Source organism: Corvus moneduloides, chromosome 13 (assembly GCF_009650955.1).
Source record: "Corvus moneduloides isolate bCorMon1 chromosome 13, bCorMon1.pri, whole genome shotgun sequence".
Lineage (NCBI taxonomy): Eukaryota > Metazoa > Chordata > Aves > Passeriformes > Corvidae > Corvus > Corvus moneduloides.
In genome coordinates this window covers 17044295-17071104 of record NC_045488.1, presented here as the reverse complement: position 1 = coordinate 17071104, position 26810 = coordinate 17044295, and the positions used below count along the sequence as shown (strand labels likewise).

Below are 26810 nucleotides of genomic sequence, written 5' to 3'. Positions count from 1 at the left end.
CTGTTAGTAATATGTAGCAAGCAATTAATAAAAATTATAAATAATAATGTACTAAATAATGTAATAAAACCAATAGTCTCTTCAATCCCACCTTCTGCTCCTCAGCTATCCTCACTTTAAGAGCTTATTCCTCAGTCACTGACAGAAGAGGACATTGACTTACACCCTGTGCTCCTCTTTATCCCTCTCCATACACGTCCTGAATAATACCAGATTCTGGGACTGTTGCTTCATGAATTTTCACTCCTCCCTACCTCATGTGTCCTCCTGGTTCCAAGAGCCTTCAGCTCAAAAAGAATCTGTTCCTGACAGGTTGGACGGTTTTTGTGGGAAGTGTCCATGGTCCCTTTGAGTTATTACCAGTCCCACACAGAGCCTCACTTCTCCTCCCTTCCCTCCAGTCCTCACAGTGGGCCATTATACTACATCAGACTCATCCAAAAATGGGAGCTGAGAGAGACTCTCTGAAACAGGCTAGAAAAACTCTACTGTGGTATGGGCCATAAGAGGACAGCTTTTTTAAGCATTTTTGTCTCTGCTAAATAATTTCTCAAATTCCATGTTTAAATTCCCTCTCTAAGTGCTGGAGTCTGCCCTGTGAGGACCTCACTAAAACTGAGGTAATGAAGGATATGATCAGTTTTCTGAGGCTGTTGTGACATAGAGGTAGGTCTGATTACATCATTTGTTTTGGGTTGAGTCTCAGGAGCTTTATAAAAAGCAGTCCTAAAGGCAAGGAGAGAGAAAAGGGGAGAGGAGGGCAGTAACTCATTAGCAGAAGCTCTGTATATGTGCATTCTGCTATTTGTCACATGTCTACAAGGCAATTTCTTCAGAGTGCAAAGAAACCTGTGAACTGCTGGAATATTATAAGTCTTTCCTTGAGATGTCAGCCAAGAGCTTCAGTATAGTCACAGTGGCTACTGTGCTTATTTTCTTCCTAAAGATACAGCTCTCAGTGCAAGCGCCGTTGAATGGTAAAGTCTTTCAGCTTTCTATTTTATTGTCACTTGTACCTTAGGGCAGTTATTTATGCAGAAAGATGGCATATTTTAATTATTACTATTCAATAACACTCAAAGTTGTATATTGTTGTAGTCTACAGTTGTTTGGAGTTAGTATTCTTATTTCAATTTCTCAGAAAAGGTATTCTGAAATATACAGGGAAGAGAAATTTGTCCTCTGATTTAGTTGGCATTCTAGACTTCTTCCATGCTCAGTATGCTTTGCTTTGTGATCCTTTTATTTCTCATAAAATGAAGCAGAGACTGGCCCTTTCAGAGTTAGTGGAAGCATCACACTTTTCCCTCTGCCTGTTTATTTTTAAACCAGAGAGAAAAAAGGCAATGCCTGTAAAGCACCCCACATAGTAGAGGTCATTCTCTTATATTGAAACAAGACTAGTTTTAGGAGGTTGGCACTCTTCACTCTCTTTTTAGGAGTCCATGTTCATCTATTCAAGCTGATTCTAACCAATTTTAATTTTTTCACACTAATTATAATCTACCCAGTGTTATTATAGGATACGAGGGGAATCGTTCTAAAGTGTTGTGTGAGAGGACTTACTCAGCACGTATATTCATGGGACAAAAATCCAGAAGGTTCAACCATAATCCAGAGCTGTTGGTTCATGCAGAGCTCTGTCAGGACAAGCATTTTACCAGGTTTTTTGCATGAGCAGCATAAGCCATGGAATTCAAGCTTTTAAGGTCATTGTCTTGTTTTGTGCCTATGTCCTCTGAAAAATGCCTATATTCTCTAGCAGAATCTCCCATCTGAAGGACAGAGGTTCCTGGAGCTTGGTGCTTTCCAGAACAACAGAATAAATAAAGCTTGATGTTTTCCAGGTGCTTTCTGTGACCATACAGAAGGTTTGGAATTGAAAGGATGTGTTGAAAAGATATCTTACGATACATCCTGAAGGGAATTCTGGAGAGTGCGTATCTCAGACTTAGAAACCTAGTAGCAAGAAATGGCAAGAGCTAGAAGATCTGCCTGTCTCAGACATCTTTCCAAGTAGATTATCACACCTACAACCATTTACACTTTCCCAGCTCTCAAGTGACATTGGAAATGGATTTATTCCCTGGCTATTGATCAGTCAGATGCAGGTACACTGGCTCTAAGAAGCTCCTCTGCCATGCACCGGCATGTAACTGTGTTACTCATCAATACTCATCCCAACATGAACCAAGAGGCAGGAGGGTGTTCACAGACACAGAGCCATTGAATGTTCCCCTCCAGATGTGAATCCTCCAATTTGACACTGTGTGACAGTCTGCCTAACCCTCATTCCATTACCAGGCAGAATAAGGGTAAAAGCAACCTTGCTCGCAGTCGGAGGCAGGCAGCTCTCTGTGTTCATTCAGACAAAATCAAGGAGGTTCTGCCATCTGGTAATTGATTCATCTCCTGATTCAAGATAGATGAAATGAGCATAAAGTGCCTCAGCCCTACCTACAGTAGTTGCTATGGTTGTGCTCACCATAAAGTCATAACAGCAGTGACCTGCAGATCATCAAACTACTCACAGGCTAAGGAATACTTCACTTGGCAAAAGACTTGAAGCTTTCACTTACTTTTGTGTCTAGTGGCATTACTGACCAAAATACTGTAAACACTTTAAAGTGATGGTTTTAAGGTTGCTGTAGATTATAAAAATCATAGTTTTGACAACTCATACACATTTTAATGGTCAAAAAGAGCATGAACACAGTAGTTAAGTCAGTATTTCTTCAAACCCTGCTCAAATGAGGATGTTTCTAGAACCTACTGCCAGTCAGTTTCTATCTGTATGCAAGTTTTGCCTACAGAATGACCAAAGGACACAAGCAACCCCCAAAAAACCCAGTAAGAGGTAATCCCCTGCAGAGAGAAGGCAGGAGGAGAAGGAGGTTTCTCATCCTGAAATCTAAAACATTAATTCTTCTATGAGAAGAACCTGAGGACTTGAGCCAGGATGATTACACAGACCTTGCTTTGAAAATTCCAGTGTAAAAGAATGAGGCACACTGGTCCTAACAAACTGAAAACAGAGAGTTTCGTGTTCCCAGCACATAGCAATACAAAAGAGCTAAGTTCAGTTGGTTTGCATACCCCTACAAATTAATCCCAAACATTTCACACAACATTCTTAGGGAAAGAGCTGCATCTGTGACCACACTTCAGAGCACAAGAAATGCTGCCAAGAACCATGTATTGAGCAGACAGGTGCATGTAATGATAAATATTTGCCTGCATGCATATAGACACTCACAGGCACACTGAGTGTTTGCAAGATTTGTATTTCAGGACTATTTTCTAAGCAGAAATAAAATTAAATTTGCAGAGAGTAAAGATCAGCATTAGCCTGATAACACAAACTGTTCAGGTCTGTCAAGACGAGTACCTCTAATTATGCAGCAAGCTGAGTGTTTTTAAGTAGATTTCAGGACCAGGAAAAAAATTACTAAAAAGAGCATTTAATAAGTCAAGACATTTCCAGAAACATGCAGAGATACTGTCCCAAGTTCAGTTCCTTAAGCAGTGGATGAGTGTTGATCATTTTAGCTCTCACACACCCTCCCTGGGATTCTCTGAGTTATATGGGTTCATGTATCATACTCCCTTTTTTCAAAGTCCATCTATTCATTTCTGTCCATCACTCCTCAGTGTAACGACTGGCAAGCCACTGATGTTTTTCAAACTCCTCAACAAGGCATACAGGGGTTCACTGTAGTTACACTCCACTTACTTTCCTTAGCTTCCTAACCAGAAAAAAATCCCAGGGATGTACCTACAGACAAAGACTGTGGATATTCAAATTTAAATAAATAAATAAATAAATAAATAAATATTTTTTTAAAAAGCAGTTTTGCCCCAAGATTTAAGTGACCACAAGAAATTCACCCCTATGGGCAGGATCACAGGGATAATTATAGTTACAATTTGAGTGAGAAAGGTTCATAAAGTGTCAAAAAATTTGAAAGTGTCTATGTTTTGCTATGTTTTGATCAACAGCTGGGACTAGAAAGATAGACAAAAGTATTGCAAAATTCAATACATGGGTTTAAGTAGCAATTTGTTTCTTTACAGAGTAAGATCAATTTCAACTACTCACAGTAATATCTCCTTTGTCTTTAAACAGGGTCAAAATGGTCTTATATTGGTAAGTACTAATTCATACATACAAAGTTATGGCTTTCTTCTATACTTTAAGGACAACCTGCCAAATGTATTCTGGTGAGTACTTACTGGGATCATAATCCTTACCCAGGTTTGAATCTGGTCAATTTTCTTGAAATCTGTTATTCATCCATCAGGTTTCATATCTAAGTGACTGAGAATTGGTTACTGAATTCTAAATTTCCATGTGGAATGACAGGAATTTCAGCAGACTAAAGCTGGCCCTACAACTGCAGAGGGTCCCTGAAGCCCTCTGTTTCCTCACCAGTCACAGGCCAGCAGCACATTCCAGCCTAGTTCTGCAAAGAGCATTCTCTCCCTGCCCACATGAATCTTCTTTTTCAAGTAGTCAGAGTTCAGCAAGTCACCTGTATCATGTTACTGGAGACTCAGGTCCCCGAAGATCCCAGCAGTGACAAAATAAATCATCTTCAGGAAAGCAGTGTTAATTTGTAACTAATCCTTTTAGTCATCTACTAACTCAGGAGGACCTGGTGGCTGCTCAGAAAAAGAATTATCTAGCATTTTTCTTTTACTTATCAAATCCTCTCGCCAGGTATTTCCTCATTCAGAGTAGCATTTTACATGCCAAATACCCCCACAGAACTAGGCAGTACAGAGAATCTCAGAAAAAAAATGCTTGTTCTTAAGCTTTTGGTGCTGCTCCAAGACAACACAAAGAACCTCTGAGACTGAACTTGCTGCTGGGAACTCCTCCCTTTGGCTGTGCTCCAGTTTACCTGACTTGCTTCACATACACAGAAGGAAAACTATCAGCTGCATGTCTATCTGCCAGTGTCCATACATATACCTCACATTCCCAGTAGGGAGAAAGCTTGACACAGCTTCAGCAAAAGCCTGGGTCTTCCACTTTGACAGCAGCCATCAGATAAATCTAACCCTGCTGGGTAGTAAGGAAAACAAGACTTTTTTTACTACCATCAAAGCAGAAGTTTTGCCCTTCTTCCCAGGGTAATCCTTGTTTAAATTAGTTACTTCTCCCTTCCTGGAAATTTGGGTACCAATGATGATTTCAAAGTGTATTATTCTCAATGCCCAACTTCATCAATTCCTGTTAAGCTCTTCCATACTGCGGTCTGATTTCTACATTCTAAATGTATGGAGGATAGAGAGAAGGTTCACAAAACAGGTTGTCTTTTTCCTTCAACTATTGATTTCAAAATGTATTTAGAAAAACATATAAAAGCAAATACATAAAAGCAACTTCAAATAAGTAAAGTGGCAAGTGGACTTGTACAGAATAGTACAGAAAAGCGAAGGTGGAGCATTGATCCCCACAGAGAAAAACAGCTATTAGAGAGGTTGTGCTAACCCAGGAAAGAGCCCCTCTGTACTCTTCTACTGATCCTGGTTCCTTATGGCATCCTAAACTTTCCACCATTTACCTCTGTCCCCGAAACACTTTGCAGTGCCTCTCACTAAAATTGAGTCAATAAGAATGGAAAGGAAATCAAGCCATTATAACCACAGTGCAGACTGATGTCAAGATGAGGGTCAAGGTACAAGCTTAAGGGTGGAGGAGAAATCTGGGTGCTCACTGTCAGAGGTTTCTATTTGTTGAGTAGGACGATATGTAAAACTGAATGGTGATACAGTGTTAGTACCTCAGGCCACAGTAGCAAAGCAAGATGACGCCGCATGGGATCAGGCCTTATCTATTCAGCACAGGCTTTCCAAAGAAATGAGTTTGCTTTGCCTGTAATGGAAACTACTGCATTAGATACATCAAATATAAAGGCTAAACCTCTCCTCTGTTTGCTTCTTCCTTAGCCAAACTGCAGCAATGCTATTTGTTCTTCCTCTTTTCACTACCCTCGTACATAGCCCAAGAAAAAGTGCCTGGAGGAAACACCATGGAGCAGTGAGGCCTGAGCCCTCAGACCCCCGTGACACAGGCTTGCTTTGATCAAGTAGATCAAGTGTATCATAAGGAAAGTGTTTTCAATTAAAGAACTAAAAGAGTGGCTCCTATGCCCCACAGCTCAGGACAGCATGTGCAGGCAGCTTTTGGCAATGCTGCTGTGTGGCTGTGAGGTGCAGGCTGAAGTCTTCTGCCCCAGAAAAAAATGGTAGAAGTGGATGTGAGGCTTCAGTTATTTGGATTCTGGCTCTGTTTCTGTAGTGTAAGTGGGCTGGAATGAAATCAAAGAACCAGAATCATCCCTTCAGAGTGGACAAGCAGCTACAATAGAGAAAACTAGCTTTGCAGACAAGTTTAAGGTAATAGTGTCAACAGAATTATTAACATGCTTTAGCCGTAATATTGCCAACAGAATTATTCATGTACTTTAGCATGTGAAGAGACAACTTCATGCTGCAATGCAGACACAAGAACTGTTGCTAACAGACATCAGGCTAATTGTACTTGCAAACTCTTTTATTCTGCTGTTGCCAAATACTCCAATTCAGTGAAGTGCTGAGAACCTGTGCTAAGACCCTTCTACTTCCCCTTCAGAAATGCAAGCTTTAGTGAACACACTTGAACATGCCCCAGATTTCTCATACAGCACTTGAATGCAGTAACAGCGACAGCTACAGCCCTTTGGCGATTCCTCTATCTCACAAGCTTCCCTCTGGACGCATGTGTGGAAGATACACACATATTGGCTCTGTGTGCACAGAATGGTATGACTGAGCTCTGAGCAAAATGGAAACCATGTGGTCGTGTCACCATGGCAGGGAGCCTGGACTCTCAGCCTTCACCACTATCTCAGCCCTGGGCAAACAGCAACTTTACAGCTTCCAGCTGGCTGAAAACAGGGCAAAGTGCTCTGCCTGGCTGCAAAAATACCACAGACACTCCCTGTGTTACTGATCCAATGCATTTTACTACACTAGTTTGCTTCTAATCAAGAGAACTTGGATAGACTGTGAAAATCTGGAGCAACACAAACATTAATTGGTCATCAGAGCAGCAGCCTGTTGGTACCACTGGAGTCTCACAGTGCTGTTTTCTCCTTATTTTAAATGGGCCAATGTATACATCCTGGGAGCAGACACCACTGTTCTTGAAGGAACATCTGTCCTGCATTGCCCAGCAGCACCAGTGCTGTGGGGCTGGCTGGAAAGCTAAAAGCTGTCAAAGGAGATGGTACAATGGACATGCGCAGCCTTGGTGCTGAGGGTGTTTTGCTCAGCTCACTGGGCAGTGGGCAGCCAGACTATCCAGAGAATTATTCCTGCTTTATCTACAGACATCTTTTATGAAATAGCCATGAGGGCACAGTCAGGCTCAGGGCTATTTTCAATGTGGTAAGGGAACACGGTCCTGCAAACTCGTGTCAAGCAAGGCAGTCCACAAGCTGGATTTGGGCAGCCTCGGTTTGCACCCCCTAGGGCAGGGAGTGTTCTTGGCAGCACTGGGAGCAGTGGTAGCAGGAAGGGTCCTACTTCCACTCATTCCAACAGCTCTCTACCTTAATATGCTCACTCCAACAGCTGAATTATAGTGTTGAGGGGGCGGAACAGGCCCATGGCACAATTAGTGCTCTGCTGACACAGTCATGGTGGGATCCTCATAGCAGCAAACACTTCTGAAATGCCTAGGTCACAAATGTGTCATACAAAAAGGAAATTAACTTTGAAAATAATTTTGCAGTACTTATGTTAATATCTTTTGGGACTTGCAGCCCAGGCCAATCTTACATCCACATGCTGTTCTTTACTCAGTAATACTCAGACAAAGCCTTTGTAAACACAATGTGATTTCCACTGAATTTATCTGAGTGTACTGGCACAGAAAAAGGAAAATCTGGTTCACAATCAATCATTCATTTTCAGCAGACCTAGCTGAGAAATGCCTTCCAGCTGTGTGGTTTATCTACCGTGGAAATCTCAATTTCACATATGCAAAACTAAGCTGCAGTGAGCTCAGCTCTTTGAGACAGGAGTTTTGAGGCACTGAAATTAGAAAGACTATGTGACAGAAGACAGAATTTCTATAAAAACTGGGTTTGTACCAAAAAAAGAGGTTTCGCTTGGTTTTGTTGGGGTTTTTTAATTGAGCAGGAATGAGAAACAAGCAAAACGTTCTGTAGCTTAAACGTCTGTGAGTGAAGTTGCAGATTTATGTCAAGAAAAGGATAAATGCTAGTAAAGATCAACGTACATAAAGACTGTGATAACTGCATCATTTGACAGAAAAGACAAAAGTTTTCCTTCTGAACTGGTGATGTAGGTGTGGAAGTTACCACATTCTGTTGCCAACTCTTCCAGACATTCAAGTCACCCAAACATAGTACTGAAAAAATGATCGGTACTTCATGACATGGTTTTTCCTGGCTGGGACCAGACTTCTATTTCATACATCAATCACCTATTTAATTATCAAGTCTCCAAAGCTATGCTATGTAATATATTAAAATCTTCTTGCAAACTCACTACCTTATCAAACCTTTTAAAATTATTGAAGTCTTTTTACAATAAAGGCTTCTCACCAATTTTCTGACATTGCTGTAATCTTAGCTCCTAGTAAAGTGTTAAATTTCAGTGTCATTGTCTTGCACAACACGTTTGAACCTAAGAAACCATCATTTCTTGATATATCCTATTGTATCTTTTCCTGGGAAATATTTCAGTATGTATTCCATAGTATGGAATTTATGCTCTTCTGGACGTATTTGTTATTTGCCAAAAATAGGTAGAGGATAGGCTTCTATAATGTCAGCATAACATTTATAACCTTTTTAAAAGAAATTCAGCAACTTTAAGCTAGTATCACAAAGATGTAAGTGGAAAGAAATTGATGTGATTGTCAGAGAACTGGAGTCAAAAATTTAAGTTACAGCAACAGCAAGGCCTATTTATACTGAAAAGCACTGATTGAGTCTGAGTATCCACACTGCAAACAAAGTCACCTGCTAACCTATGTCTTGAATAATCTTAAACAGCTTCACCAAGGAAGTAAGTCTGTCTTTAAGTACCAGAACTGATCTTGTTGATTCTGACACATGCACTAGGTTTAAGTCAGACTCACCTCCACTGTCCATTTACTTGGCAATTGTCTTTCATGTAAATAAAGTGAGCCACTAATAGTATCCTCCTGACTGTTAATTTCCTTCAGAAAATATCTGAACTTGCAAGATGACCTGATCTTCAAAGAAGCCACTGGGAATATTACAGGTTTGAAAAAGAAGCCTTCTAATCAAAGACTCAAGGGACTCAATCTACTTAGTTTAAGAGAAGTGAGAAACTATATCCTCTATGTTAGAAGTACTTCAACAAGGAACAAAAATATGGGAACAGCAGGCTCTCAGTGAAAAGCAAGCTGCCAAGGAGAGTAATTATCCATCGGGCACTAATGAAGTATCTTTTGTCTGCAATGCTTAAAGGAAGAATAGATGTTTCTTCCCTTCTGAAAGAAATGGCCTCACCAAAGTAGAAATTGATCCAGGGAGGCCCAGTGTCCTGTGTTACACAGATTGGGCTGGGTGATCCCTAAGGACCTTCCTGCCTTGGAAAGAATCATGATGAATGTTCAGAGACAAGGAGGAACACAAGTTGCAAGTACCTCTTCTGGTATTTAAATCCAAATCATCTCATCTTACAGTTTGCAAACAGCTGCTAGCTGTTAATGTGTAATTAAAGGCACAATTAAAATTCTCTTGATATTATCTACTCTTTGTAGATCTTACCTCAGGCAAAAGGTTGTGATGAGGAAAAGTTTCACCAGAGTTTGAGCAAGTTACTGCAGGTCAAATTACCGTAACACCTTCCATTTTTGCAAGTTAGCTTTTCACTGTGGGTTATGCAATCCTGTTAGACAGAGCCAGACAGTTTGTTCAGTAAGGAAAAGTCTGTGAGGGTCTGATATAATCAGACCTGTCTCTAGGTCACAACACCCTCAGAAAAATGATCATATCCTTCATTACCTCAGTTTTAATGAGGTCCTTTTTTTAAAAAAAAAAGTCTTAAAAATTCAGAAAAGGCTTCTTTTCCAAATTTTGTGAGAAGGCTGACATAGGGGAATTTCTGTGTTAATTGCACAGTAAAGGTTTCACAAACATGTCTCTGTTAATTCACACAGGTCCTGATGGAGAGAAGGCCTGGTCAAAGAAATACCCATTTTGTGGAGGAGTATTCCAATCACCAATTGATTTCCACAAAGATATTCTCCAGTATGATTCTAATCTCTTGCCTTTAGAATTCATAGGCTATAATGTGCCCTCCACCGACCAGTTTACATTGATCAATAATGGCCATTCAGGTAAGGGAGCTCATGGACAGCAAGAAATGGTAAAAGAAAGAGTTGCAGGAACTCAGTGGTTTTTTTACTTCATGGGTGGATTACTTTGATTATCAGATGAAATTAAGCTGCTAATCACATGAGGAAGCCTTCACATCAGCATACCTACATCTACAGAACAGGCTAGAGAAACCTGGGAATGTACTAAGTACCAATGGATTCCCAGTAAGTCAAACTTTAAATAAAGAAATTTAAAATAAACCCTAGGCATGTCAGAATTAGTGCCCAAGGTTTTCTTCTTACTTTGGTTGTGGTGCTCCAAAACAGAAACAGACTTTGTGATTCTGCTAAAAAGAGATTAACTGATAAAATATGAGTAATGGGTCTCTTACATTCATCAAAGCAGCTCAACTGAATTATGTGGGGGCGTGGGGAAGAGGAAAAAATGTAGGAGCACCATTCTGTTCTTTTGACTTGAGATAGAAACCTTCTTAGTGTAAGGTAAGATAGACAGTGATAGGTAGGGATAGGTAAGAAGACAGAAAAATAGTTAGAAACAGTGTACAAACAGGCCCTCCCCACAGCAGCACTAAATCAGCGTCAGTACAGAAGGTAAATGCAGAGATGATGCTGTCTCATAAAGGTCTCCTATAATTACACACTATACAATACACCAGTGAGTCAGCCCTCCCACTTTTCATTCCTTCCTGAAACACTTGAAGACATAGAAACAGTAAGTTATAAAACCCTCCTTCTCTGTATCCTCCTTTATTGCATAAGTATCAAAATAACCTGCATTGTAAAATGGCCTCTGCTCTCACATGCCTGGTTATAAGTTGATCAAAATCTCTTTTTTTTAAACATTCTTTCAGTGAGGTTGACCTGCTCTATTGAACATCGTAAGTGTCATACATGAACTCCCTAATTAGCTTGGTCTTTGCATGTTAAGTGTTTTAATTAGTTAATTTTGGGTTACACAATTTTTAATTGAGTGTTAATGTTCACCCATCAGTCCAGGTACAAAAATCAAGTTGTGCTATTAGTGTTTTCACTTGTTCAAAGCAGTTTGTCTGCATCAGTTCCAGTTAAAATCCCCCAGTTAAAAGTGTCCCAGTTAAAAATCCCTTTCCAAGTTTAAACCACTTGTACACTGTAAGAGTTGTTTTTCTCATGTTCTCTGTATACTTTTACAAATGTTTTAAGATGTGTTGGATGTATTTTAATATTTTTTTTAAGGGTTTCTACTTTGCACCCTAAGTCTCAGAACCAGCTCCAAACCCCAGTTTCTAACAGCCAACAGCGAGTTTTAGACCTTTAGCCGTTGGTCTGTAAGTAAGCTCCTTGGCAACCTGAATCTTAATGAGGACATGTTACCACTCTTACCCCAGCGGCTACTACCCCAACCCTGACAACGACGAGCTATTGGTAGACAGAGATAATCTGTCAAAAGGGAAGCACCAATCACTTAGGACCAAAGGGGTGTGCTGTGGGCGGGCTGTGGGCGGTCCGTGGGCGGACTGGGGCGGAGCAAAGGCACTATAAAATAGCAAGTCAGCCTCCGAGCAGGGGCGGAACACTGCAGATTTCAGCTGTAGTGGACGTGGGTGCTGGGCACTTAAGCCTTGCTCCTATTTAGGAGCCTTTAATAATTTTTCTTTGACTTTTGGGTTAGCTAAAAGTCAGCCCAGCACTGCAAGTTTTCCACCAGAGGTCCAGTGCTGTCTAAGCCCAAAGATCTCTAATCCCTGCGTTCCTGGGCATAACCTCTTGAGCCACTAGGATCCCAAATTTTTATATTTTTCTGATTTTCGTAATTTTTCAATTTTTCTGTTTTAATAAATTATTTTAATTTTTCTAAGAGTTGTCTCGTTCCTCACAATAAGCCCATTCTTCAGTAAGGGCCAATCTCTTAGGAGAGATTCCTGGTTTTCCTCTTGATCAATTTCTCCATTAAAACCAGGAATGGCTGGAATACCCTTTCCTTGTGAGCCTTCTTTTCCTAAAAGTCCTTCTCGGTCCTGAGTGAAGGACTGGACTGTCACAGTTGAATGCACCAGGCTGATGTACCTGACAGGGAATAGGCAGAGAAGGAAAAATTGTCACTGTGTACTCGAAGGGTGCCGGAGTGCAGAAGGAGCTAAAAGAATAGCACCAAGAGCCTGTCCCTCCCAAAACAGTCACAATGGTAAAAACAAATTCCTTGGAGAACCTAAGTCACTACCACTGTCAGACCTCACCCTTAAAATACAAAATTCGATTACTTCCTAAAGAAAGCCGAGACAAAAACATAACACCCTCAGGAAAATGGGAATTCATTTCCAAGGTCAGTGCCCTCCTAGAAAGCAGCAGAGATGCATCCTACTCTAGAAACCTCATTTAGATACAAATTAGTTGCCCTGAGTAACAAAAAATTAGCCTCTGTTGGAGTGATTGTTATACCATCTGCTGCTACCTTCTCTTTCAGCTACAGGAAATCAGTAGCATGCTTAGTGTTGTGCTGTCAGTCATTCCTATATATAATTAATGTTCTTCACCAGCCATCTCGTCCAGACACAATTACCTACTTCAGCTAGACTGAAAACAGTAGAGCTCAAAAAAACCCTCTTTAGTAGGAGCCTAAAAATACATAGGCTCACAGCTACTTCACTACGGCTTTGAGCCTTGTTTCCCCTGAAAAGCATGTCCAGGACAGTCCAGAAATAAACTGTATTCACTCTGGAAAATAATACACATAAACTGCAAAGAAATTGATCCGTTCTTGACATAAGCCATTGCTTTATTAAGTACCAAATGCTCCAAGTGAACAACTGAGAAGTTTCTGCTGGGTTGAAAATTGCTACTATCATTTCTACACCAAAAAAACCCCAACAGCCAGCCTGCCTTCCCCACTGGAGAGCCTTAGTGAGCTGAAGGGACGGTAATGCATACAAAGGTCTCCCTCCAGCACGTCAAGAGAGGAAATGCTAGTTGTTAAGGCCTGGGATTATCTTTTGCTTGACATCAGTTTGGGGAGCAGCAAGGAGAGGGGGGAGTTTATTTGGTTTTGTCATCTGCTCCTAAAAGAAGATTAAGAGGCAAGCAGAGCTCAATATAACAGAAGATATAAATTACCGCGATAAATATTAATTTATTGAGCCATTTTCAACCATTATAAGGGTATTGAAAGAAGGTACATGAGCCTAAATTTTGCTTCGACATATCAATAATTGTCTCTTCAATGTCTGAGATAAATTCGCATTCTTCAGGGAGAAGAAAGATCTTCACTAGCAACAATTGTCACATTCAATTCATGTATTTAAGAAAATAGAAATGGGTGTGTTCTAAATGTTCTAAATCCTGATCTACTAAGAAAGGCTTCAAGAGAACTGAAGTGTTTTATCTCCTAACACAGACTGAAATGGATTTAAGAATCTTTTTTTTTCATGCTCCATATATAATATACAGTATTTTTATTTGCCCTGTTCTTGAGAGCTGTGGTATCATTTGTTCCTATCTGGTTTTGATCTGCTTACAGTGAAAATGTATCTGTCACCGACTATGTCCATCAGAAACCTCCCGTTTGAATACACTGCATCTCAACTTCACCTGCACTGGGGAAACCAAAACAAGTCTGAAGGCTCCGAGCACACTGTCAGTGGGAAGCATTTTGCAGCAGAGGTAAGGCCAGCTCAGATCAGGGAAAGAAGCAAAGAAGGTTGGGCAGGTCCCATTGTTTCAAAGTGGGATCTGTGTCTTGGGTAAATGACTACAAAAGGCTGCAAGGTTCTAAGCCAAGTATTTATGATCTGGGTACATACTAAAAAAATGGGTTGTGCACCACAAAAAAAGGTGAACTTGGACGTGCTAAGTCAGGGAGCTGGAATTTAGATTCTGAACTCAGAACTGGCACCAGGTCGCTTGAGGTAAATTTTACCTGCATGACACTGCTGCTCTGTTTACCTTTACTCACCTTCTTCTATCCAGTGACAAATTATTTATCTTTTCTAATTTCTAAATTACGGATTTTGGAATACATTTTGATAAGCAGTACCAATCAGATATTTACCTCTAAATTATTAAAAAAATAAACTAGTCAGAATAATTTGCTTGCATAACAGCACTTTAGGAATCCATTTCTTCTCTAGTTACATTTAACACTTGGGTTTGCATTCCAAATATTGGAGTGCTAAGGTGTTTTTTCAGAAAAATGTATTAGTACTCCAGTCAAGATGCCTTGAAGCTGAAGTCATGGATCCTCTTTCTCCCCTCATCATGGGGCATGTGGGCTGTGTGTAACTCAGCTACAGCAGGGCTGGGAGTCCCAGGACCTTCTGCCTTTCTCTAAAAAGATCCTACCACTGCACCCAGAAATCACTGAAGGACCCTCCTGCATTGTCTTATCCTGAGGTGGCTGCACTGGTCCTTTTTAGCTGTGAAGCATAAATGTGAGCACGACCCAGGCATTATTGTAACAAAATATCTCCTCCTTTATAGCTGCATATTGTACATTACAACTCTGAGAAATACCCAGATGTAACAGCAGCAATGGACAAAGCAGATGGGCTGGCAGTTTTGGCTGTTCTCCTTGAGGTAGGATGCAGGATCTTTTTTTTCCTGTTTGTTTAGAATATGCTTTCAATCATTCAGTTATGAGAGACCTTTAATGTACAAAATTACCTACATTATTTAACAATACAGTGGCTGAATAAAGGTTCTTCCTTTTCTCTTTCACAAAAAAAAAAAAAAAAAAAAAAAAAAAAGGGTTAGATTCTACCAGCATATACCAAACCAGGAGGAAATATTAAGAAAAGAGAAATTCTGAGTATTTCCTCATGTTTTTTAGTAAATTAACTTCAGCTATGTTAAATCCATCCTTGCATTCATTTACAAACTAATGACTGGTAGCTTTTATCAAACAAGAGGCAACAGTGAATTTGAAGCTCATTTACTCAAAGCTGCCTACTGTAGCATGAAGCAGTTTGAACACAGAAGAGAGGCACAGGCAGGCACAACCCTGCCTTTGACCACTACATGTAATTAGGATTTAACCACAGTCTTCTCCCTGCTAACTTCCCAGATTCTTTGAATCACAGATTACAGTAAATGAGTACATTCAGTGACATTTTAAGATGTCAGAAGGACGGCTTTCCAATTTTCCTCTCTAAAGTTCCACATATGAAGATAATAATGATCTTAAGCAACAAAAAAAAAAATTAGTAGCTTATACATATATAATTCTCCTTTTTCTTGAGGATTAAAACTCCTCAATAACTGTAAAGACCATTTTTAAATGTGAGGATTTTCTCCAGCATAGCAAACCAAAACCACAAGTTTCCACATTTCCATCAAAAAAGCAAAATGTTCTAGTTAGCAAACAAAGCTCTCATTAATATTACCCAAGCTCACTTCCTAGTGAGGTGATTCTGACAGTAATTTTGTGTTAAATTTCAGTTCATTTGGAAGTTGTAGCTGTGGAAAGTGTCAAGAGTATTGTATATTATGCTAGGGAATAATACTGGGATTCTGGTTATTTCTAAGCAATGGTGTTTGAAAATCAAATTAGTGAACAATGGAGATTAGGTCTTGGAAATGCTTTCAGACAGCTGGTGGCTATTACAGTTGATGTAAGGACACAAGTTTACTATGTCCGGTTGTCAGAGGAGTTGCTCAGCACCAGCTCTGAAGAATTAATAAAAAAGGCATTGATTATTAGACTGAAAAGCTGCTGGTAGCAGTTGAAAAACATAGTCTTATGTGATAGTTGAGTTATAGGCTTTGCCAAATAGTTGAGTTGTAGCCCTGTAGCACCCAACAGTGTCATTCTTTACCTCACTGGACCATGAAGAGCAGCAGATTAAAAAATGTTTGTGGGTGGAAAAATGTGGCTTTGACTGGAAACCAGGAGATGATCTGAGAAGCCTGGCAGCTGAGAACTTCTGCCTGCAATGCTGTCAGAGGAAAGGGTTTCTCTTCATTTGCACAGCACTCTGAGCAGGCAAGGGCAATAGGGTCTCTCACATGCACACAAAAGGTCTGCACTGCAGTTGTAAAGCCAGCATTATGATACAGCAGCTCTAATAGATAGCCCTGGAGCAGGAGCATAATCATGGCTCTGAGGACAGAGGGAATGTTTGAGTTATAAAATACTTATGCCACATGAATATCTGGACAGTGAAGGCACTTGCCTTAAGACAGGCCAGAAGTACAGACTCATATTCAGACTGGTGATTTGCACAGCTGTTGATAATGTGATCATTGCAGATTGGACCCTTCAACCCATCCTATGAAAAGATCTTCCGGCACTTCCAGAATGTGAAATACAAGGGTGAGTGGCTAAATCAGATTGAGAATGGCTGAGAGTATCAGATGTCACCCTGAGAGGGATTGAACTGGCTGAAGAAACAGTCCAGCGATCCCAGGCAAACCTGTCACAAACTGTGAAAGGCTTCCAAATGCAGTGCATTTCTGGGAAGAGCATATGGCTAGGACATCCCGTGTGATTCTGACTGGGCCTCATTTCTTCCACATGGTGTTTTTTAGTTAATATGGCCACAGTTTATCTTAGAGGACTCTGATCTGGTATCTTAGACAAGATGCATACATAGGAAATTTGAAAAGCCATACTTCTTATTAAACTGGGATCATCTCTGCTAAAAGGTTTTTTTTATCCTAGTGATATGACACTGAAAATATCCTACTTACTGACAAGCAAATTCACTTGACTGAAACACCTGTGTAGTCATGATGCAATATTTAACACAAACTCCCTTTTTTAGATCAGAAGGTCCTGGTCCCTGGTTTCAATATTCAAGAACTGCTTCCTGACGGACTGGATGAGTATTATCGCTATGAAGGATCCCTGACAACTCCTCCCTGCTACCCGAGTGTTCTCTGGACAGTTTTCCGACACCCTGTTAAAATTTCTCAAGAGCAGGCAAGTTCCAACAGAGCACATTTTCCTGATCGGTGTCTGCTAAAGAACTGTAAATACATATTCTTATTTCTTGGATTTCTCTTATGTTCCTGTAAAACTGAAAGGTGACCATTGCTAAAATCCTTTGAGTGGGAAGAACAGCACAGAACTGACATAAATCAATATCCCATTCTGTTCGTTGTTCGCATGTTTTCAGTTGGCCAGATCAAAAGACAGCCAGCTGCCCAGCAATTGGTACACTATGACCTTGAAAAAATCACAGTCAAGTGAAATGAATTTTTATTTTCATTATGTACTTACTCCCTGCTCTAAGTCTTTCCATGAGTTACCTGCAGATTATTTTGTTTGGGCTCCATGTCTGAACGCTATTCACCAAGTATGTTAGTGCTACTTTGATTGATGGACTTTGGTGGGTTGGAAAGTTTCTAAAAAGCTTGTGTTGTGTTATTTATCAATCTTGAATCCCCTAGCTTTTCTCCCAGCTTACATTTTTTGTGCTCATCTAATTAACTTCTTTTGCTCTTAGGTGGCCACTTACATAGACTATAAACTCACAATCACTATCTTCTGATTCATGTGTGATGAGACACAGGGGGAAAATATTATTATCAAAATCTCGGATCAAATTACTGCATGCTTCTCATTTTGAAAATACATTCCCACCTTTGTCCATTCTGTCAGATCACGTCTCTACCAAAATAAAGAGTTCTTTCAAAAAGTAGCCTTTAATACCACTTAGGAGTTAGACTGTGCCAGGGAGAGCATGCTGCAAAAGTCTACCATGTTTCCTCTCATCCAGTTTTCCTGGCAGATAATCTGATAGTAAGGAGTAGTTTTATCAGGATGTAAACAAAATACAGGTATGGACTTGGAGATGTCACACTGTTTACACATTATTCTGTATTTAGGTTTACAGGCCACACAAGACTTATTACTTAATGTATCCTCTTCCCTTTGACTACCCCTTTGATTTCAAACACTCCCAGTGATCCCACACTGGCACTGCTTTCTCTGTATTCTGGGAGCTGAACAGGTGCTTCCCTTTCTAGTTACTGGCACTGGAAACAGCCATGTACTGCACAGAGAGTGATGACCCAGAACCCCTGGAAATGGTTGATAACTTCAGAAACGTTCAGGAATTCCATGAAAGACTGGTTTTTATCTCCTTCCGTGAAGGTGAGTTGTATGAATGCTTCTGTGCAAAGAAACAGTGCACAGTGATCTGGGTAAATGTGAAGTACTGAAATGGCAGTCCTGCTGCACTGTACCACTACAGAAACACAACAATCTCCTTCCCCTGTAGTTCACTTTGTTGCCTTTTCTTTTTGTATTGCACTGATGCATGGGCAATTGCACAAGAATAAGGTATTCTCAGGGTAGATAAGACTTCTTTTCCACAGTGGGTGTCAGGCAAGTCCTGCAACCCTTCTGATCAAAGGCAAGGATATAAAAGAAGGAAGACACGATTGGCCTTGTCACCCTTGGCAGAAGTATCTGCTGTCACTCCAAATACTAAACAGCTCCATAGCTGAGCTGTTTCAGCCAGTGTAAGTGCTTAAGATGGCCTTGTCTCACCAGTGACATTTGCTGGTTCTCAGCAATGTTAGGCCTGATCTTATGCAGACCACACATTTAAAGAGAGTCACAACTTTGCCTTTCAGGGACCTTGTTTTGGGGAAATTACACAGAATCAGAAGAGGTCCTTGAGGAATTCACACTTGGCAAATAAATATAATTCATAACATTGGATTCTATGGTTCAGCGTTACAAATTAAAAAACAACCCCATTTTATGAGGAAGAACTGATCCAAAGGCTTAAATCTGCAGTGTTACACAATGACAAGACATACGTTTGGTGGGGAACTTTGCACAAAAGTCCGCATCTATGGTGAGAAGCTGAGCTGTACCTCACAGAAAGGCCTTTGAGTATATTGTTTGTGCAAAATGTATTGTTCCAACTTCTTTGTTTTGCAAACGAATACTCTTAAGGACTTGTGAAGGTGGCATGTACACTCAAGGCAGATGAATCTAGGCAAGCCACTACACTATTTGAAATTGAGAATAAAATACTTCTAAAAGAAAAAGCAGACTTCATAAAAAAGATTAGCCAAGTAGTAAACTTTCAAATTAATAAAATGTGTTAGCACATCATTTCAACTTTGCTTGTCAGTTTCTTCACTGCTTAGATGAAAGAACAGAAAACACAGGAATTGTCTGTTTTGGACACTTTCACACAACAGCCACTGCAGAAACAGTTCCCTGCAGGCACACTGCAGTAGTTGTTCCTGCCATTCCCCTCTGCAGACAGACCCTTTCATAACATATCTCTTCTAATATAAAGCTACAAAGGAGAAAAGTGAAAATTAGAGATCAGCCAAAACAAATCCTGGCAAAACATTTCTCTGAAATCAGAGATGATTTACATTTGTCACCAAAAGTTGACTGATCTCTTAAAATGAGAATTACACTAGTAGTTCTTTTGTTGCTAGATTCTAAACACAATACATAGGAAAATTACACGTTTAATGAACTAACATTCCGTAACATCTCTGTGATTAATATACAAATGGATACTGGTTGCACAAACAATATTTTGAGTAAACTAAAAGCTGACTGAATAGTGAAAGAGGAGAAGAACTAAAGTATGTCAGTCTGTTTTCTGCTTTTATGGATTGGCCAACCAGAGGAATGCCCCCCATGGCATTCTTATATGACCACAAAGAGGTTAAAACTTTCTTCTCCAACCTCCAGCCTCAAACACTGGCTGCCAGCTAGAGAGCTAGTTGGGTCCAGGATGGCTATTTCAGTAATCCTCTTCAAATCTCTGCTCAAGTCAGATTATGAGCAATGATTTCAACCAGCAGAATTTGCAATACAGCTGCCAAGTTTCTGAGACTAAGGCTTCCTCTGCAGCATCTTAAATCTCTGCACAAACAATCTACTATAGCAATGCCACTGCAGAAACACTTCCTGAAGTACCAGAAGTTCCCGAGTGAGCAGCTCTCTTGTGATTGAGACAGGTTCACCATGCAATCCTAGCAATCCAACTTTTACATTTTCTAACCTCATCCTCTGTGTATCAAAATTCAATACCTGGTGGGCTTGGCAAGGGTACGTTGTCAATTCCTAACCACACCTACGAGCCACTGATCTGCTGAGTCAGAGTGGTCAGTCAGAAATGAGAAACGCAGTTTTCCATCTGTTTCTTAAGCTGACCCTCCAGGACCTGACTATATTCTCTCTGTAAATCACACTCAGTATTTAATAGTAGAAAGTAGAGAGTTACAACCCACGATCTCAATAATTGAAAATCAGACACTATACTTTTCATCCAGGAATCTCCAAACACTTCACAGAAATAGTGTAAGTATCATTATTTCCATTTATGGGGGAAAATTTGATCCAGATGTGACTTTCTCAAAATTGTTGCTGTGAACTAGAGCCAAACCAAGTAACAACATTTGGTTCTTCCTCTGTTAAGCCACATTATTGGCTCCCACGCAGAGAGGACAGCAGCTATAAAAGCATTTTCAATGTATCTTTAAAGCCAGCATGACTTAGCAGAGTTAAATTGTAGGGGTTATTGCCCATCCTGCTGTTCATACTGCAGAACCAGTCTCTATGGCTATGAAAGACATTGCTCAGTGTTACTTTAATAGAAACTCCCATTCAGTCTAAGTACATTTAATTACAAAAGCTCATTGACTCTATCAGTGAACCATAGAAAAAATGTTCAACCCATTTCAAAAAAGGTATTCATTGCCCCTGTAATCTCACATTCCACTTACTGCAGTCACAAAAGCTCCCTCACAGGTGCAGGCCCTCACCTAAAGGGCAAAAAAGTCAAGAAAAGAAAGAAATGAAAAAGAAAAAAAGGAAAAAGAAGATTAAAAGGCTCCTGTCAAAGCCCAATGAAGTACACCTGGTTGCTGCAAGTATCCAGCCTGATGCAGTCAGCTGTACCTCAAATAGGAACAGAACACACCTATTAAGAAGGAAAGGAGAGGCCATGCACAGAATCAAGGATTGGGCCAGGCAACCACAGAAATTTGTAAAAGAACTCCTGTTGTGCACACGTAGGCCCCTACTAAGCAGGTTTTCTGAGCAACTTTTCTGCCTTATCAGTGACAAGCCTGAGAGCTGCCATTTTCACCTGAGCACAGACACCACAAGATGGGGCCACTGGACGGTGTTTTGCATCAAAATTGAAAATGACTGAAGTGCTCGGTCATCCACATTTTTGATGCCAGTAATGAGTATCTAAATTCATACTCACTATTAATAAGAACCACATTGAAAAAAGCCTCTAATCTTTAATGATTACACAGCAAAACTCACACGTGTTTATGATATATTTTGTCTGTCAGCAATTTATTTCAATAAAATCAGCTTCACATACATGCAGCTGGAATTTGTTTCGGTGTTCAAACCACTCATTGCCCACGAGTTAAACAGGAACGCATGAACGCATGTCTAGTTTTGATTAGGGTACCATGCTGAAATACTAACTAAATTTTGTAAGAAGAGCCTCTCATCAGAAAGAAGTACTCCCTACCCTTCCTCTTCAAACTACAAGCTCTTTTTCTACAGTTATCTCTTTGGTGTTACATTTTTGTGTCCATTTGACACACCTTTACTATAACAAAACTCACCTTTTGTAAAACAGATCTTCTTCAAGTCCATGGATGTAAGCTTCTTCCATTCAGCTGGGCTTCAAATTAATGAGTCAAATGGAATAAGGTTAAACTCCATGTTTAACATTTGTGTTTTATTAACAACTGATTTAATAAGAGAAAATATTTAGATGGAAAACATGAAACCTGTCAGTTTTACTCTGAAACAGCTCTGATGTTGCTTAGAGAGAAACAGTCATTTGATAAAATAAAAAAAACAATGTGTAAATAAATTAAGAAAATGCAGTTAAGAAAAGAGAGCTCACCTCCCGGATCTTTGGGGAGGCCAAAATAAATAAAAAATACTTCCATTGCCAAAAATGTACGTGAAGCTCACTACCAAATATAGCATTATGATAATCCTTAAATCTTTATGCAAACAAGTGATCACTCAGTTCTTCATACTAATATCCTGATTAATTTTTACCTTCTTTGATGCCTTTAAGCAATCAACAGCAAAGCGTATCATTCTTCAGCTGTCCGCATTCAATGGTGTTCTGTTTGAGAAAACAAAAGGCATCAAATTTAACATCCTTGGCTGCCTGGGTTTAGTTCTTTGGATTTGCTTATGATCTCTTATTTATTACAGCACAAAAATCATATTCCTGCTATGACCTGCTGTGCCGGTGCCTCCACACTGGCATCGTGACTTCAGCATGTGTCTCATGTCACAGCATTGTGAACTGTGGATCCAGCTGTGGGACTGGGACATTCCAGGGAACACCTGTGCAAAGTTACCCATTCCACAGTCACAAAGTGATGTGACCAGGCTGTAGAAAAGTTGCAGATGCAGAATGCAAATGTTATGACAGACCAGAGACTCACCTTCTCTTCTCTAGACAATGATATCAACAGTTTTGCATGTTTTCCCTCTTTTCCTAGGTTTTGTGGTTTCTGTTGTGATAGCCTGCATTCTGGGAGTTCTCATCATTCTTGCAGTAACCTTCTGGCTACTGAAGAAGAAAAGGTAAGATGTCTGGCTGTCATATCACAAAAAAAAAATCCGTATTTTTCCTCTGACACGAAGAAGTGATTGTGTGTCCAAAACTTTGCACATTGTTTTATACTGGTAAGGTTTGATCTTTTATAAGACATGATCTCTTCCTACAAACTATGATTTGTTTTTATTACTGTAGACATTATTTCCCCTGTGTGATATCAGACTGGGTCAATAACAGACTTACCCAGTTTTTCTATTTCTCAAATGCCATTTGCTCTTTTCTTGTTCTTTTTGCTAGCACTGCTGCTCCTAATTGCTTTTTGGATCCTTCCATTTTTTCCTAGAACAGTAAGTGAAACAAGGAGAATGGAAATTTAGGAAAACCTCTCCCAAAGGTCACAACATTTTAGAGGAAGAAATATGTACTGCCAAAAGATCATTAAGCCACTGTTTGCCAACAAAGGCAAATCCTGGAAAAAAATCTAAGATTACAAATTTTCCTACAGCCTGATTCCCTTTGCATTCAGAATTGACCTTGCATACAAACTGTGTACTCCTGAAATATTTGTAACAATAAGCTACTGTGACATTTGCACTAGTACAGAGAAAAATAATCTCATACATACATGCATAATGGACAATTTTAAGTAACTAAGTGTGCTTTTCCTCCACTGGCATTACAATTATTTAATAAATTTGTTTTATTTTAGCTGCAAAAAGGGAGGTGAAGACAACAGAGGAGTCATCTACAAACCAGGCATGTCAAAGGAGGAAGATGACATCTCCAAAATTTGATGCCCTGCTCTGTCACAAAAGCCCCATTTCATTCATAGCACTGATTTATTTTGGATTGGTGAAATACATCTCCTGTTCTTGGCTAATGATAAGCCTCAAGAGAGTTCTAAAAACACATACCAGCCATGAGTTTTCTGTAGCCCTTGTTCTCTTGTTTTCCAGAGAGATATGATCAGTGAATCCCCCTGAGCTGAATTCCTCACCACATTCTTTTCATGTCTGCTGCTTACTGAGTCTGGGTGTTTTAATTGATTTTACAGTTAATCCTAAACTCCAGTTTTACGGTTTGTTTAGCACAGGTTTTCCCACAGGTATTCAAATCTGAAGACACTCATCAAGCTACAAGCACTCTTCCCTGCTAAAACAAGGTATTGGTTTTAGCAGGATGAATATAAAAAAGATAAAGGGAAAACTGTATTTGACATCAGTATTTGAACTGGGTTGTTCAACAGATACAGTTTTGAAAAGCACAGGATACGATGCCAGTGCATTCACCAGTGGGATTGTAATATTAGAGGAAAAGACAAGTGTAAATCCAATGAAAGCCACATGGATTATTAATGGCGTTCAAGCCCAGGAACTCAGTGCTGAGAAAACACTACTGCTAGAGGAACAGTTACCTGTCTAGATATTACACAGCCTCACAAATCTGTTAAGGAAGTCAGCCCCTGACTGTCACTAGAATTAGAGAAGAAGATTGTCTTATTATCCTGCTCTTATTTATAGTGTGTGTATGAATGAAGTGAAGATAATGTAGTTGCTGCTGCTTTTAAGCAGACTTGTCATTTAACCATGAAAACCTGATAGATTTTACAGTATATATTACAGTTGCAATTACACAGTAGATGTTTTTTCTGATTTAGTTCTCTTAGTAATCTAATTCCTAGAAAGAAATCTAAATTATCTTTTCAAACCTCACAAGCTAGATACTCGAGTCTCATTATGCATTTTTGGAAGTGAGAAGCATAAACCTGTTTCCACTGCAGACAAAGTGGAATGCCATTGACTTCAGGAAGACTACGGTGTATCCAGCCTACCCCAATGCATACAGAATTCCTCTTAAATCTGACATCTACAGCGTGGATCTGAAATACTTGTACTTCAGTATGCACACAGGAAGTGACAGACCACAGGATCATACCTAAAATAACTTCAGGTCTGAATGCTGCTAAACACTACTAGGGAAATTTCAGTCTGAACTTTATACTTAGATCCCTTTTACATTCAATTGCAGCACCACCACATCTGTGATTTTAAAGAAATAAACTTATCATATGTGTTATCTCCTTTCAAGATGGCAGATGCAGACTGTTTCAGCAGAGAGTATTTTAGATTCTTTCCCTTCCATCCCCAAGAAAATTGTGTGATGTCAAAAGCAGGCTTTTGAGTGCAAGGAGAAATAACTTATTAATACTTACTGTACGTGAAATTTAGGAGTACATCTTACAACTGAGTACACTGCATATGCCAGCATTTTTATCCCACAAAAACAAGCACATGAAGATCATCTCATTGAAATGTCTGAAATTACATAAAAAGCAGCATTTGTGTGCTACAGGGAACATAACTTACTCCTTGAATAAAGGTGTTTAAAGACATGATTACATAATAAATTTTATGCTGTTTCTTTGGTTTCTCTTGTTTCTTCTAGAAGAGTAACATTTTATTGTGTATTTTAATCTTCACCTCAGCTGATTAGAAATATCCATCAATCACTCTCTTTTGCATGTAGCATCCTTGACACCTGTAAAAAGAAGCATAAAAACCTTAGCCAAGCATTACATACCTACTGTGAGGAAAATCTCACAGTACCAGCAAGGGAAACATATTAAACACATTACACATTTGGGAGAAAATGTCTCCTTCAGAACTGTTTCTTAAGCAAAAGAACATACTGAAGAGGAATTCACACAAATCATATTCCTGCTATTCCCACTTATAACACTCAAGTTGCACGGACGCCTCCTATAAAATCCCTACTGCCTTTGAAAATGCAAGCATATGGGAATTATTGTTTTTCTTTAATATTGTATTACCAGTTTGCACTGCCAGTGGTCCCTAAGCTGAAAGAATCTAAGCTCATATGTTTTCTGGTCTCTGTAGCCACTGTCATTTAATAAACCTATTGAAGGATCACTTTTTTTTTAATAGTTTCCAGCAGCTTTCTTTTGTCACTCTTACATGCACAATATGTCCAGGAAAAAATCAGGCATGATCAGAAAGACAGATGTAGTTAACACGCTACCATAATAAACGAAACCAAGTTAAAAAAAAATCTCAATTCACTTATTTTTTAAATGGAATGATCCATTTCTGAGATTCCAATAGCAGAAATGAAGCCTAAATAACTTGAGTCAATGAAGTGGAAGAATAAGATGCCACAAGGGATGTAGAACTCTCCTTCCATTTCCTTGTGACAGAAGGAAATCCCTTCTGTTCTGTGTGACAACACCCTCACAGCGTGACTGTGTAATCTCAGAGTATTCACTTCCTGTCAGCAAATACAAATATCCTCACAGAGGTGCTTTACTGACTGTTCCACTTCCTCGTTCAGGCAAGAATTCCTCCTCTCAGGAAGACGTTATCAAAACAGCAGCTATCAGGTTTTCTTTTTTAGTTCAGAAAGGAGAGCTTACTCCAGGACATCCTATCATAGTTTATATAACAAAGTCTGAAGTCAACTTGGTAGAACTTTGTCAGAACTGGCTGATCAGTCACAAGACTGCTAGAAGTGTGCAGTGGAATCATGATAAATACCTTATTTTTACACCTTCTCCACCATGAAGAGTGTAAGGGTACAACACATCTTGGATAACTGACTGTGTTTCAAAATTCACCAAGGAAATACTGAATCACAAAAAATTCCTCATGTATCATCTCTAATTTATGAAAACAAATCCCAAATGATTACTTTTAACATATATACCTAAAAGCTAACACCCAACAAAAGCAAATTTTGAAAAGCGTATTAAATATAGAAGCTGTAGGGGAAAAAAAGCCTTCTGGACTTCAGCTAAAATGGCGGAAAGAAAACAGAATAATTTTGCTATTGCAAAGCTTAATGTGTTGAAGTAAAACGTTATGTTCATTAATTCTGTAGCAAGATCAACACACTAATTG

General features: G+C 39.5%; 1 protein-coding gene and 1 long non-coding RNA gene across 5 annotated transcripts; one reads left to right on the top strand and one right to left on the bottom strand.

The window, feature by feature from the left end:
- The first annotated feature begins 733 nt into the window (after positions 1–733).
- Positions 734–25315, top strand: CA12 (carbonic anhydrase 12). 4 transcript variants are annotated; one of them, XR_004242768.1, is made up of 10 exons: positions 735–977; positions 4127–4147; positions 10211–10390; positions 13884–14026; positions 14843–14938; positions 16610–16673; positions 17125–17282; positions 18332–18458; positions 22838–23024; positions 23606–23684. XR_004242768.1 is itself a non-coding variant. In XM_032122769.1 (10 exons), the coding sequence occupies exons 1-10, from the start codon at positions 887–889 to the stop codon at positions 23688–23690; spliced, it is 1050 nt and encodes a 349-aa protein (XP_031978660.1). In that variant the 5' UTR covers positions 736–886; the 3' UTR covers positions 23691–25315. The 4 variants fall into 4 exon arrangements, 3 of the variants coding, with proteins under 3 accessions (XP_031978661.1, XP_031978660.1, XP_031978662.1); XM_032122769.1 differs by having other exon boundaries at positions 736–977; positions 22838–22922; positions 23606–25315; XM_032122770.1 differs by lacking the exons at positions 22838–23024; positions 23606–23684 and adding an exon at positions 18944–19399 and having other exon boundaries at positions 734–977.
- Positions 21935–25346, bottom strand: LOC116450356. The gene is made up of 4 exons (XR_004242769.1): positions 25263–25346; positions 23140–23235; positions 22383–22452; positions 21935–21993 (listed from the first exon to the last, which is right to left on the bottom strand). It is a non-coding gene; the product is annotated as an uncharacterized LOC116450356 (long non-coding RNA).
- Positions 25347–26810: the final 1464 nt, after the last annotated feature.